Here is a 13,687-nt window from a genome sequence, read left to right as displayed (position 1 = left end):
ACTCCATATGAGGGCTTGTGTTTTCATTCTCTCCATCCCCTCCCACCCGCCCGCTTCCCTTTTGCTTCTTTCCCCCTCCCACCCGCCCGCATCCCTTTTGCAACTTTCCCCCTCCCACCCGCCCCATCCCTTTTGCATCTTTCCCCCTCCCACCCGCCCCATCCCTTTTGCATCTTTCCCCCTCCCACCCGCCCCATCCCTTTTGCATCTTTCCCCCTCCCACCCGCCCCATCCCTTTTGCATCTTCCCCCTCCCACCCGCCCCATCCCTTTTGCATCTTTCCCCCTCCCACCCGCCCCATCCCTTTTGCATCTTTCCCCCTCCCACCCGCCCCATCCCTTTTGCATCTTTCTCCCTCCCACCCGCCCCATCCCTTTTGATTTTTCCCCTTCCACCCACCTACCCCCATCCTTTTGCTTCTTTCCCTCTCCCACCCCCCCATCCTTTTTGCTTCTTTCCCCCACCCACCCCCATCCCTTTTGCATCTTTCCCCCTCCCGCCAACCCCATCCCTTTTGATTCTTTTCCCCCTCCCACCCACCCCATCCCTTTTGCTTCTTTCCCCCCTCCCACCCACCCCATCCCTTTTTGCTTCTTTCCCCCCTCCCACCCACCCCATCCCTTTTTGCTTCTTTCCCCCCTCCCACCCACCCCATCCCTTTTTGCTTCTTTCCCCCCTCCCACCCACCCCATCCCTTTTGCTTCTTTCCCCCCTCCCACCCACCCCATCCCTTTTGCTTCTTTCCCCCCTCCCACCCACCCCATCCCTTTTGCTTCTTTCCCCCCTCCCACCCACCCCATCCCTTTTGCTTCTTTCCCCCCTCCCACCCACCCCATCCCTTTTGATTCTTTCCCCCCTCCCACCCACCCCATCCCTTTTGCTTCTTTCCCCCCTCCCACCCACCCCATCCCTTTTGCTTCTTTCCCCCCTCCCACCCCATCCCTTTTGCTTCTTTCCCCCCTCCCACCCACCCCATCCCTTTTGCTTCTTTCCCCCCTCCCACCCACCCCATCCCTTTTGCTTCTTTCCCCCCTCCCACCCACCCCATCCCTTTTGCTTCTTTCCCCCCTCCCACCCACCCCATCCCTTTTGCTTCTTTCCCCCCTCCCACCCACCCCATCCCTTTTGCTTCTTTCCCCCTCCCACCCACCCCATCTCTTTTGCTTCTTTCCCCCTCCCACCCACCCCATCTCTTTTGCTTCTTTCCCCCTCCCACCCACCCCATCTCTTTTGCTTCTTTCCCCCTCCCATCCGCCCCCATCCCTGTCGCTTCTTTCTTCTTTCCATCGTCCCTGTCGCTTCTTTCTTCTTTCTATCGTCCGCCCAGTCCCTGTCGCTTTTGTCCCCTCCCACCCGCCCAGTCCCTGTCGCTTTTGTCCCCTCCCACCCGCCCAGTCCCTGTCGCTTTTGTCCCCTCCCACCCGCCCAGTCCCTGTCGCTTTACTGCCCGCTTCCACCCACCCGCCCCTTTCGCTTCTTCCCGCTCCAGGGCCCGATAGCAATAATGATGAGAGGATGTGGCGTAACGGCCGTAGCTGCAGACTTTGGAGCAGGGGAACAAGGTTTGAGCCTCTGCATCGGAATGAAAAATGAATGTGTCCTTTTGTAATGAAACTGGCGCTCAGGTAAAGCGCTCTAATAACTTTAGGTCGAGTTTGTGCTTTAAGAAACTGCAAAAAAATTACATTACACTACTACGCGTTCAGTTTTAGGACTCTGCTAAACAGCGCATGCGATGTCTCTCTCCCCCCCCCCCCCCACACACACACACACACACACACACACACACACACACACACACACACACACACACACACACACACACACACACTACCTTGTTGTGTTAATTGTCCTGCCCCTCCTGACACACGAGCGCCGCGTCGGAGCCCTTTTTTCTGTGACATTCATCCATGCTGAACAGCAGATGTGCTGCTATACAACATAGCTAAAAGAGTCACATTCACAACGCCAATAGCTTTGACATTAGCGAGACCTATTGGCTTTGCTAATGGTAGTGTATTTTGTTACTAGCTGTAAGCTTTGTCTTTCTTCCCTTTTAAAATCTCTCATTCTGCTTTTTTCTATCGACATTACCATCCGCCTTAAGGCCTTGTGCCTGTGGCTGGCGTTCTTGGCACAGATCCTGTTTTTGTCCTTGGCACAGATCCTGTTTTTGTCCTTCTTAATTAACACGGTTTATAGCCCGGACGGAGTATGACTGTGTATTGCAAGCATAATGTCCACAGTGTATGCTATGTCCTTCTTTCTGTCTATGTATGGTTACACACTTAAGTCATCTAACATTGTGCTGACCCTGTGGTTTATTTCGTAATGTGTCTACTTTTCCGAAAAACTCCTGTCTGTCCTTTCAAAAACGTATCGGTCTCTCATAGTAGTATCTGAATAGATCGCTCTAAGCTGCATGTTAAATCTATTTAGGGCAAATAATGTGCCTGATTTAAAATTGAGTGTAGCGCACATTCTTTACAGTTACATGGATTGGTCAGCGATATTACTACATGTGTTTGCCAGATGGAATTTACTCGCCCAAAAGTGTGCAAAGTGCAAATCCACGCAGTTTTACTCGGCAGAAATAACAGGCCGAGGGGTTTTCCCACTTTTTTTGATTCAGGCACTCCAAATCGGTAATAGCCTCTCCAGGAAATACCGTTGCTGTGTGATACTGGTATTACCTTCTGCCTGTTTTTGCACCTGATCATGTTACTTACTAACTCAGAATGACTTGTGTTTGTTCCTTTTAAGAATCTATGGTGGTCGCAACATAATGGCCAGTGTTCTGTGAAATTTACACAGGGTGATCAAAGACACAGATCTGGGATGTAAGAGCTAAGTGCCCTTTGAATTAATTTTTAAACCTGCTAGTATTTTTATATCCGTGGTGCTGCTTAAGTGCATCAAAACAGTAAGCTTTTCTTGCTGCCTAGCCTAAATTTCCTAACCCTGTCATCCGTAATTACAGGAGACCTTCTGATAGTAAGTAGCATTATTGTTGTGGTCCATTTAAAAGCTGGTTTTGTTACCTTACAGCCTTTTTTCAATGTTGCGCTGCCTTCATTTTTTGCCCTTGTATCAATGCAGCGCCTAGTAAGGAGTACGGTCAGTTACAAAACACATCGCTAGATATGTCATTTTGGTGAGGTTGAGGCCTCGTAGTATAATACTGGAATGGTAAAGGGAGAATTGAATAAATAAAGATTGCCGGTGAGTAATCCAACAATTGTTCTTGCTGGCCCTTCTGCGGCTGCCCTCTATTTAATCCTCCAACAAGTTCAAAATAAAGATTGCTAAATATGAAGTAACTGATGGCGCTATTTGTGTATAACTTCTGTTGGCTTAATTCTATGCCCACTGCTATTCCTCCACTCTTGAGGACCCACTTTACTATCATCACGACAGTGGTACAACTGAGAGACCATCCTGCTTAATGGAGATTGTTCTGAAAGTTACGGATGAGGCATGCAAGGGAAAAATTAGATGGCCTATTCCGCCCGGGAGAATTGCACAAGTATTGTTTCAGTATATTTGAACTTTCAAGCTAAGATTTAAGATGTGCAGCCCATGTTTAATTTAGTAAGTAATAAGAGTGTATAAGGTAGCTATAGTTAGGACCTGGTTTCCAGAGACCGTGTTTTTTTGTTTTGCTAATAACTCTGGCGCCATTTGACCAATCTTCACGTAATAAAGAGAACTTGTGTACAACTCATTTCAGCTTCTGTCTGGAAAGTTTTGTGGGGATTTTTCAAGGGGGTGCCGAGAAAAAGGGAGTTAAGAAAAAAATTGTTTTTCCCTGTGCAATTCCCTAAGGGGATTTTTAACATGACTAAAGGCCGAACCGCTTAATGGAGTTGCACCAAATTTGGCAGAAAGCAAGACCTTGGTCCAGCAAGAGTGTGTTTTGGTGTAAATCCATTCAGTAGTTTTGGAGTTATTTAAAAAAAAAAAAAAAAGATTCATACATATCTAGAGACGCGAATCCACCGGGGGTCCAACAGATCTCATGGTGAGTTCTGATTGACTGCAGACACTTCAACCAGTAAGTATTGGCAGCCAACTTGGGACTTGTCTGAGTCCCAACAAAAAACATTTTAAAAGATCGGGGGGGGGGGTTGGCGCAGGAATACCCTAGCTACCCCCCCCCCCCCCCCCGCCCTGGAGGTGGGGACACACTTTTTCTTTGTTCCTTCAATTTTGCAGCAAAGGTGGAAAACAACCGGGCATCGTCTACCACGCTTTATTTTTTTTGCCCCCTCCTATCCCTCCAGGGTGGGTTATGCTATGTTATTTTGGGGGAGTGGGGGGGGCGCACGTGGTCCCTCTCCCCAGACCAAATTTGTCCCCAGCAACCACCACCCCCACGGTCCCGCCAATATTTAGAAGGGGGGGCATGCATCCCCCCTCCTGGGTCGATTTATGGCCAAGGGCCTGGCTGTGAGAAGTATGGGGAAGGGGGCCGTGAGTGATGTAATATGTGGGGTCATATGCCGTGCATTACGGGTCGTAAGTTATAGTTAGCTGCTGAATTTCACTGGTTTTGTACGAGTGAAATCTGAGCCTAACTATATCGTCCTTGTAACCTTTGTTTATTCCCAGTAGAAAAAAATAATTTATATATATATATATATATATATATATATATATACACACACACACACACTTAGTGCATACTTGCATTTCTATGTTATGTACATAGTTGCCTGGATTTATTTCTAGTAAACACACCTGCGTAACATTACCCCAGTAAGTGCACACTTGAAAAATCCCTTTACTCTTTTCCTCACTCCTTTGCTCATCCATTCTCGTTTCTGTCTCTTTTGCTCGTTTTCGTGACATTTTTTTTTTCTTCTTCTTCAGTCTTCCCTATCGCTCTCACATGCACAGTCCATTCACACATTTGTTGTTGGGTAGATTTCAGTCTTCCTTTTAGCTGCTGCAGTTTACTTCTCATTATTAGTAATATCTGTTTTCTTTCAAGCTCCCTTTTATGACCTCCTTCAACATATAGATGAAACGTTTTGATAACAGACTTCATAACGTTCTGTTTGAACCCTAGACCACCATCCCTGGCTGTACATTTCGGGGTTGAAACGCAAATTGCTGCCTTAAGTTCCCTGTCATTTTTGTTTAATATTCTGTACACCTAACTGCAGCCACCTTTCAATTGCGTACATGTAACATTACAAATCACTTTTTTCCAGGTGTAGAATTTGGTGCTCGAATGATAACGATTGATTCAAAACAGATTAAACTTCAAATATGGGACACAGTGAGTACATAACTTACAGAAGTCACATCTTATTCCTTTGTAATGTAGTGTTGACGATTACAAGTGCACATTATTTCTGCGATTCTGATATGCAAGTGCTTTATTTCAGCATTGCGAGTGTCATACTAAGAACTGAGCAATTGAACTGACTTTGCTTCTAGTCTTGTTATGCTGTGTTCTTGAGGAGTAAAATGAAATACATAAGTTAATTTTGAAGTCAACTTAACATTTTTTATTTGAGAATGCACTCTCTCGTTCTCCATGTTTGTACTATATGTTTAAAAGTAGTTCAAATCAGCCAAAAAGGGAGTGATGCCTCTCATATGTTTAACACGTTTGTTTTTGTAAGTGATGTGTAGTTTTGCATCTCCATATTTTTTTACAGTGGTGTTAAAATGTATACTTATAATAAAGATTTCCTTTGAGTTGCATTTGCAAGGACTCGCAGCTATACTAGCCGCTTTTTTCATGGGAGATCTGTGAGAATTAATAGAACCCTAGATCTGAGGCGAATACAACTTCTGGAGCAAACCTCCAGTGATCCTGGTTCGAACATGACGGTGAGCTTAAAACTAGCTTACGAGCTGCACTGTAAAAAAAGCCTGAACTTGGTCATCAAGCAGGTCACCCATCATTCCTATTGAATGCTCATACCTTGTGCATATACCTTAATTTAATGAAATTCCACTATAAAAATAAATGGTAGGATTGGTGGGGAGTCATAAAAATGCAAATTTCGTATTCAGACTTTTCAGGCTCATTTTTACTTTTATTAGCAATCCTTTTTATCAAAAGGGCAAATCCTTTACACATTATCAAAAACGTATCAGTTGCATTAAAAAAATCTTGATTATACATAACACAAAGTACTAAAACTACCACATAACACCTAAATATGAGCTTGAATTAAAAGAACCTGGAAAATAATCGGTATTGCATTGATGAATAAAATACCTGATCCAAGAATAAAAAAAGTTGTATTGCATAGCCAGTTTCATTGATCTCTTATGGGCTTTTATTAGTCCATCTGTGATTCCGAAAGGATGTATCTGGAGAGACCAGTGCAACCAGGATTTAAAAGAACACAAAACAGCCTGCACATGTTTTGCTGCATCTGTTTTGTCACCGCTTCCACCGTGTCTACAGTTTGAAACATGAAACCTAATACCACACTAGAGTTATCATTTCTTGATGCATGTTGTAATTCAGCAGGGAAATACGAAAGGAAGATAGTTGAACTTTTTTTTCATCCAAACACCCGATACTCTTTAGCAGTCATACCTGGCTGATGAACCCTAATAAGGTCTAAACAGTGTTTAGTTGCTTGTGTTCCTGTTCAGAGTAGAGATCGGCTGTCAGTTCAGGCTGGAATGTTCCTATTGGAGCGGGGTCAAGGCTGATTTAGATATGGCTGGGTCCAAACTGTGGATCCTAGGTTTCTTCTGTTCCGGTTGTGGGATGGATTGGAATGCAGCCCAAGTGATTGCCAGTAGCTAAGATTAATTCAAACATTCCGTCAATCAATGTTTTCTATACTTACTGTAGCATTCCAGTTGGCCTCTGCGTTGTTTAGCCAGGGCTTATATCCTGCTTGAATAAAGATAAAAAGGGTTTAGAAATGCTTACGAAATTCCTGGTGAGGTCTATGGAAACCTTTACTTCTAGTTGATGTTGTGGGCTATCGGAATGTTGTCCATTCAGAGCTAGAGGAATGTGTGTTCTCTGGCTGGACTCTACATTCTTTCTAAAAGTTGAGGTGAAGCAGAGATGTGTACTTCTAACTACCATGATGGAGACAGAGCCACAATGCACTTAGCAACGTATTGACTGTCATCTGACTTTGTGGCTAAGTCTAGGTCGCTGCCAAAGATCTGTCCAATGCAGAAGACGCCCAACACATATTCTGGCCAAGAGGCACTGCTGTAGAGTTTTGAAGTTAGATTCAGTTGTGGTTTCTTCACTAGGGCCGGGGGAGTGTCAAACCCCGCCCGCTGCGAGCCTCGTAGGAAAAGTAAAATGGCAATAAAGATTTCATTGCCATTTTATTTTTACGAAGTACGCACTCACCGCACTGCGGCAGACAGCCTTCCCCTAGCCATGCGGGCTTGTCCTTGGCAGCAGAGGACAGGAGCAGTGGCTGGCAGGCTGGATGCTCCAAAGTTCGCATGTCACTTTGGTCGGCTGTCTTGGGCCAGCGAAAGTATCATGTGTACTTTGAAGCCCTCCACCTAGCTGTCCTAGACAGTTGGGTGGAGACCAAGCCCAGGCCCGCAGGGCATGAAGGAGCATCCAACCAGCCCGCTTCATTCTATCCTGGCGCTGCTCTCGCAGCATGAGAATAGCGCCAGGATTGGTTAAGGGAGCTGGCTGAGCCCATGCTGGAGTGGAGAAGATCGGGCGGAGCAAGGACGTTCAAGCCAAGTAAGTGATTTATGTTTGTTTTTTTCTTTTGCTCGTTCCATCCCTCCCTCTTACCAATCGGATGTCATGACGCTGGTGATTTGCTGCCCCTCTCTCCCCAGTCCCCATAGCTGGCAGCCGCAACTGGTTAGAATCTCATGTAAATGGCATCTCCCTGTAATAAGAGCGACATACAATTAACTGGAAGTATGGCGCAAATTAGATTCTAGGACTAGATGAGAATTTGATCTGGTTAACTGGAGGCTACCATTCAATCCGGTGATCAAGCACTATTTTTAATTAAGAAATTGTTATTCTTAAGGAAGTAGTTCATGTTCTCGCATCATTTTTATAAATAAATTTAATCGCAAACCTTTAGCTGGAAATTCACCATGATGCCATACTAAGGGCTAGCTCAGCAGAAGTATTATAGGGTTGTTATAGCACACATGAGAAGTACATTGACCATAGGAATGGGACTATTTCTAGTGCAAGCTGTACTCAAATGGGCATGCTCAGTCTGCTTCTGAACAAATCATCATTTTGGAAATAATTCAACATCATAAGAATTGCATTTGCATATTCTATCCAAGATAATGCACTTGATTGAAAAAGTGACGCTACAAGTTCTAAGATGGAGTGCTTTCTGCTAAAAATTGACTAAGGCTGTGAAGCATACTAGCAATGCAGGAAACAGTTGCCCTACACTGACCAGTAATATCCGTTAATATTGAATATGCTTATCGTTTGTGCCATAATGAGGTGCCTAAAGGGGCATACTTTTTACCAACATGGTATGGGGCTGCTAAGGCTACCTTCTATTTTGCATGCTGGTAAGAAATATCAATTCCTTGAACCAAAGTATTCATTTTCTCCGTTAACCCATTGACTCTTATTATTCTTTAAATTGTTGCCTAGTATTGACCTTTCTCTAGTGTTCTGAGTCCGATATCAGAACTTGCATCTTTCATGGTCCGCGATTAACTTGGTAGATAGAGCATTAAAAGAGAAATTCCCATCTTACTTTTGTCCATGTTCCAAAGCAGCTCCCAGAGCTGCCATAGTTCTGCCAGTGAGCTGAATGAGCAGATGTACTCGTGCACATACTAAAGCAGCTCATGATTCTGTCTGAGAAGGAATTGAGTTCGAGATGAGACTTCCCTAGAAATGTGCAAAAGATCTGCTTCCCAAACAGCCAGATCATGCGCAGATCGAAAAACGGGGACGTGAAAATCCTTCTTTGTTAATCCTCTTGTATATACAGTTGATGTTAGGCCAGGTTAGTGCACCTTTTTATGAAATGACTTATCGCAAGGTCACCCTCAACTAAGATATGCAGGGGAAGACGCAGAAGTAAGCAGGATGAGCTGGAATATTCAAAAAAGGAAACACTTGTACTTACATTTTTTTATCTTGTGTGCCCCGGAGCCCACACAGGGCACCCCACAGCATATATCTGAAAGAGACCATTAGTTATTGATTCCTTACCTTAGAATTACCCCCAGGCGTCAGTCTGGCTCTGAAGAATTTTCCTGTAGCAGTACCCCTGCACGTTGGTAGGTGGCGTCGGTCGTGGTCACCTGGATGACATCACAGTGTCTACTTAGACCCCACCCCTGCGCACTGACGTCAGTTCTTTCTTTTTCCGCGCCAGCCAGCGCAGATCCAGAGAGAAGCTTGGCCTTTAGTCATTTTTTGACTAGACTTTTTTTGTTTTTACTTTTGTCTGTCTTTTTTTTTTTTGTCTACGACTCCTGGTAGCACGTGGAATGTCCCATCGATGGGACCTACCTATCCTCTCCCAACACCCTACCACCGAGAGCTTAGTGGTCCTAGCATAATCTTCTAAGGGCCCATTCCCTACAGCTCCCCCAGATAGGGAATCCAAGAAGCTGGATCACCTTGAGGAGAAGATGTTTTCTTCTGCCAGCTTAGCGCTGCGGTCAGTGAACACTGCATGCCTCTTGGGCTGTTATACCCATACGGTGTGGGATACGGTTGCCCAAGTGCTGCCACAGTGCCCAGAGGAGGCCCGGGCCGTTCTCACCCACGCAGTGACAGAGGGTCGAGACGCAGCTAAGTTGACCATTCAGTGTGGGCTTGATACCACCGACTCTGGGCAGAATGGTTTCCACGTCAGTAGCCTTGAGGCGCTACACCTGGTTGAGGAAGTCTGGTTTCTCTGGGGATGTCCAATCCACCCTTCTGGACATGCCCTTTGATGGCAGTCGCCCGTTCGATGACAAGGTGGACTCCGCGCTCGAGCGTTTCAAGGATTCTAGGTCTACGGCCAGATCCTTGGGCCTCGCGACAGCCTCTTGCCCACGCAGGCAGTCTTTCGCCCCTTTCGTAGATCCAGAAGCGGTGCCCCACCACTATCCACCCAATCTGGCCTCAGGGCAGCGCAAGCTACCCAGCCTCTGCGTGGCCACGCACGTGGGACCCAATGATGCGGGTCTGGTGGCCAGCAGACGGGCAAGTCCACCCTTTTCCCCTGTGCGGGAGCCGCCAAACCCTCCTCGTCTGACCTTTCAGGGCCACCAGAGGCCAGTGGGCAGGCAGTATTCACCATTACCATCACCTCCTCCACTGGCACAAACATCACGTCAGACAGGTGGGTTTTGCAGATAGTCCAAAGGGGGTACTCCCTCCCCTTCAAAATTACCCCTCCCTCCATGCCACCAGCACTCAATCGCATGTTGGAGGATCACTTGGGCCTCCTCTGGCAGGAAGTTGCAGCTCTTGGCCAAGGGCGCTATCGAAAAGGTCTCTGTGCCAGAAGTAAGTCTTGGTTGTTACTCCCACTACTTTCTAGTACCCAAGAAGGAAAAAGACCTGCGTCCTATCTTAAACCTCAGGGCCCTCAACTGCTTCCTCCTGAAGGGGAACTTCAAAATGCTCACGTTGGCTCAGGTCCTGTCTGCCCTCGATCCCGGAGACTGGATGGTATCGTTGGACTTGAAGGTCGCCTATTTCCACCCCCCCGTCCTGCCAGCCCACAGATGTTACCTACTGTTCACTGTAGGCCCACAAGCATTTTCAGTTTACTGTGCTCCCTTTTGGTTTTACCAGTTCCCCTTCGGGTGTTCACGAAAGTGATGGTGGTGATCGCAGCTCATCTGTGGAGATCAGGGGTTCCAGTCTTCCCCTATCTCGACGACAGGCTGTTTGTTAAAGGTAGTGGGTACGCTGGTCAACCCATACAAATCCTGATTTATGGTAGGCAGAGCCACAAAACACAACATCCGCCATATACAGAATGTCCTGGCACTCGGGTCCAGAATATCTAGAGAAAAAGTGTTGCTTCTAGTTGACTTTCATAATGCATTCGACTCGGTGGACTAGGCATACCTGTTTGCACTCCTTACTGAAATTAATTTTGGCCTCTGATACATAGGCTTCGTCAATCTACTCTGACGACCTTATGACCCGTTTCGGTGGATCATTGTCGCATGTTCTCAGTATGGCAGGGCATGTGACAGGGATGGCCCCTGACACCCTTGCGCTTAGCTTGCTGTTGAGCCCCGACAGAATGGGTTAGAATAGATGCATTTGTTTGGGATTTCTAGTGAGGGCCTGGGATATCGAACAAGATTGCACTAAACGCAGACTGAATCCTAATTTTCCTGGTGGACTCACAATGGTCTGGTCCGCAGGCCCTCCAGATTCTGTGGATCTTTGGGGACCCTGCCGGTCTGCACAGCAACCGATCAAATTCCTCATAATACCTGCTAGGAACACCGACTGTACCCTGAGCAGTGCTTAATTTGTAAAAGAATAAGTGCCAGGGCTCCCGTCAGGAGACCACTGCATCTTGTACCACACATTGCCCCTGCCAGCTGCCAATGACAGTACAAACACAGCTACTAACAATCATACTCCTACAAGTGTGACAATTCATACTATTCCAGGCCCCCAAAGCATTACGAATGGCTTAGGAGGCAGGTATTAGTCATTGTCAATTGATATTGAACTAATAAACGGCTGTTGTTGTGCTCATACCTAAATTAGCCAGACAGCACCACCATGTGGCAGACTATCAAAAGCCCTGGTGCTGGCAGTTAGTAGCCGAGCACCGGAAACCACTGGCTCAAATTAAGCACTGACCCTGGGAAAATTACCTCAAAATAAATGCTACAGGGTTTTTACACATGACCTAAAGCTGCCCAGTCCTGACCCCATACTGGAAAGGGGGGAGGGGGGTCACAACTTGTATCGAAAGAGTCCTGAGATGGACCCTACTCACAACCCTACACTCACTCTCCTACACATCACAGACAGCTTAGACGGCAAGCTATACAAAAGAGGCCTACTACAGCCTGAGCTCGTGGTAGCAAATACAACATAGCCAGACATTGGAAAGCCTCGGAAGCCCCGTCTCTTACAAAATTAAAGTAGGACTAGAAAAATGCATGGACCTAGAGCAACCGGTCTGTGTAGCCAGGGGCGGTCCGAAAAAACACAAGAAAATCTGGGCAGATTGGGTCCGCCGTAGGGGAAATATAATTTCCTTTGAACACTACAGCACCTCATGTTGAGACCGATGGAGCATGGGCCTGAAACACTTGATGAGGGGGATCGAACACATAAGCTGCCCAGGAGACTTTGGGGGAAGCGCAGTATTTGGGGAGGGCGAGACTTGAGATCTGATCTTTAGCAAGACCTTACATTACTTAAGTTGTATTTACTGTGGTGTCTGGGAATGGGAAAGACTGGTATTGCGTTGATTTCTCTAGACAGTGTTTTATTCATGCATGAAAAAATCAATACAATGTTTTTTTTTTTTTAAACTCACTGCCTAGAACACAATCTATATTGGCTCTACTCGAAATTCTCCCAACTAAATAACACTGTATCCCATGTAAGCTTTAGACTGCCCTCTTATACTTTCCACACTCTCAGTTGAAGCCACACTTTCCCTGGCGTTTAGGATCAAGAAGTAGTTGGCTACCTCGTCCCAAATTATTCACACCCATTCTCTTCCAAGCTGACATTGTCGATGTACTTGCAAGGTAGAGCACCCTTATACCCTCAGCCTCCTCTATTCTCACAACCACCACCTCTATAGACAAATCCATCAAACACAGAATTCCAACTATTTGCATGACTTGTTCCAAGCACTAGAGCCAGCCAAAGCAGTCACTGCTAAGAGGAACATTATTCTTACCATGCAAAAAACCCTGACACCTCTCACCCCAATTCAGTTTCCTCAGCTTGCATGCTCCACAACTGCTGATCTGTACTGAAGCTCAAACTTGAAATTTCAAACACCTTTACCCTACAAACACAATCTCTTATTCTCCAGTATTTGGGGTGTCTTTCATAGATTCACATGCTTGAATATTCCCCGTCGTCGAAGTGGGAGTCCCACGGTATATATAAAAAGCAATAAGTATCATGTATATATACATATACACATACCTAACCACATAAGAGTATATACATACCCAAATAAACATATATATATAGTTCAAATAACATATCAAGTTAAAAATACCATAGGATAGCATTGAGACATAGGAAAGCATAGAGAAAAAGAATCACTTTGCTAACATATCACTGTCACTTTATAGTCCAAACTCCAGCCAATCAGGCGCTAGCACCCTCTAGAACCTTCTCCTCAGAGGCTCAGGCCCTCAGATTTTCTACCGCACGTCGTGTGAAGGGAGTCTCCCTGAGCTCTGCTCAGTTCTTCATCTGGTTTGAGGTTTTTTTTATCTCTCATCATGTCTGCAAGTAAGAAATCTCTTTTCCGTCCTTGTTCATCTTGCGGAAAGTCAAGACTTTTCTCTGAGGATCCCCATGAGAAATGTATTTATTGTCTGTATCCTGATCATAAGGTGGCTAATTGTAAGATCTGCAGAACTTTCTCTCACAAAACTTTAAAAGATAGAGAAGGTCGCCTTTTAATATGGCTTCAAAAACTAAAGGACACAGACAACCCACTTTCTGAGGTGGAAAGTGTAGCCTCTGTCAAAACAGGAGTCTCCTCAAAGCGTGGAA

General features: G+C 45.8%; 1 protein-coding gene across 1 annotated transcript in view; it reads left to right on the top strand.

Moving 5' to 3' along the window:
* The window catches only part of RAB2A (RAB2A, member RAS oncogene family), a 281,508-nt gene that overhangs the window by 88,054 nt on the left and 179,767 nt on the right, over positions 1 to 13,687 (top strand). The window contains exon 3 of the mRNA XM_085605560.1: positions 5,217 to 5,284. Coding sequence (XP_085461686.1) covers positions 5,217 to 5,284 — 68 coding nt within the window. The remainder of the gene's footprint in view (positions 1 to 5,216; positions 5,285 to 13,687) is intronic.

This window comes from Triturus cristatus, chromosome 5_1, assembly GCF_964204655.1.
Source record: "Triturus cristatus chromosome 5_1, aTriCri1.1, whole genome shotgun sequence".
In the NCBI taxonomy this organism is placed as follows: domain Eukaryota; kingdom Metazoa; phylum Chordata; class Amphibia; order Caudata; family Salamandridae; genus Triturus; species Triturus cristatus.
The sequence above is the reverse complement of the archived record's forward strand: the minus strand, read 5'-3'. Positions and strand labels throughout refer to the sequence as shown.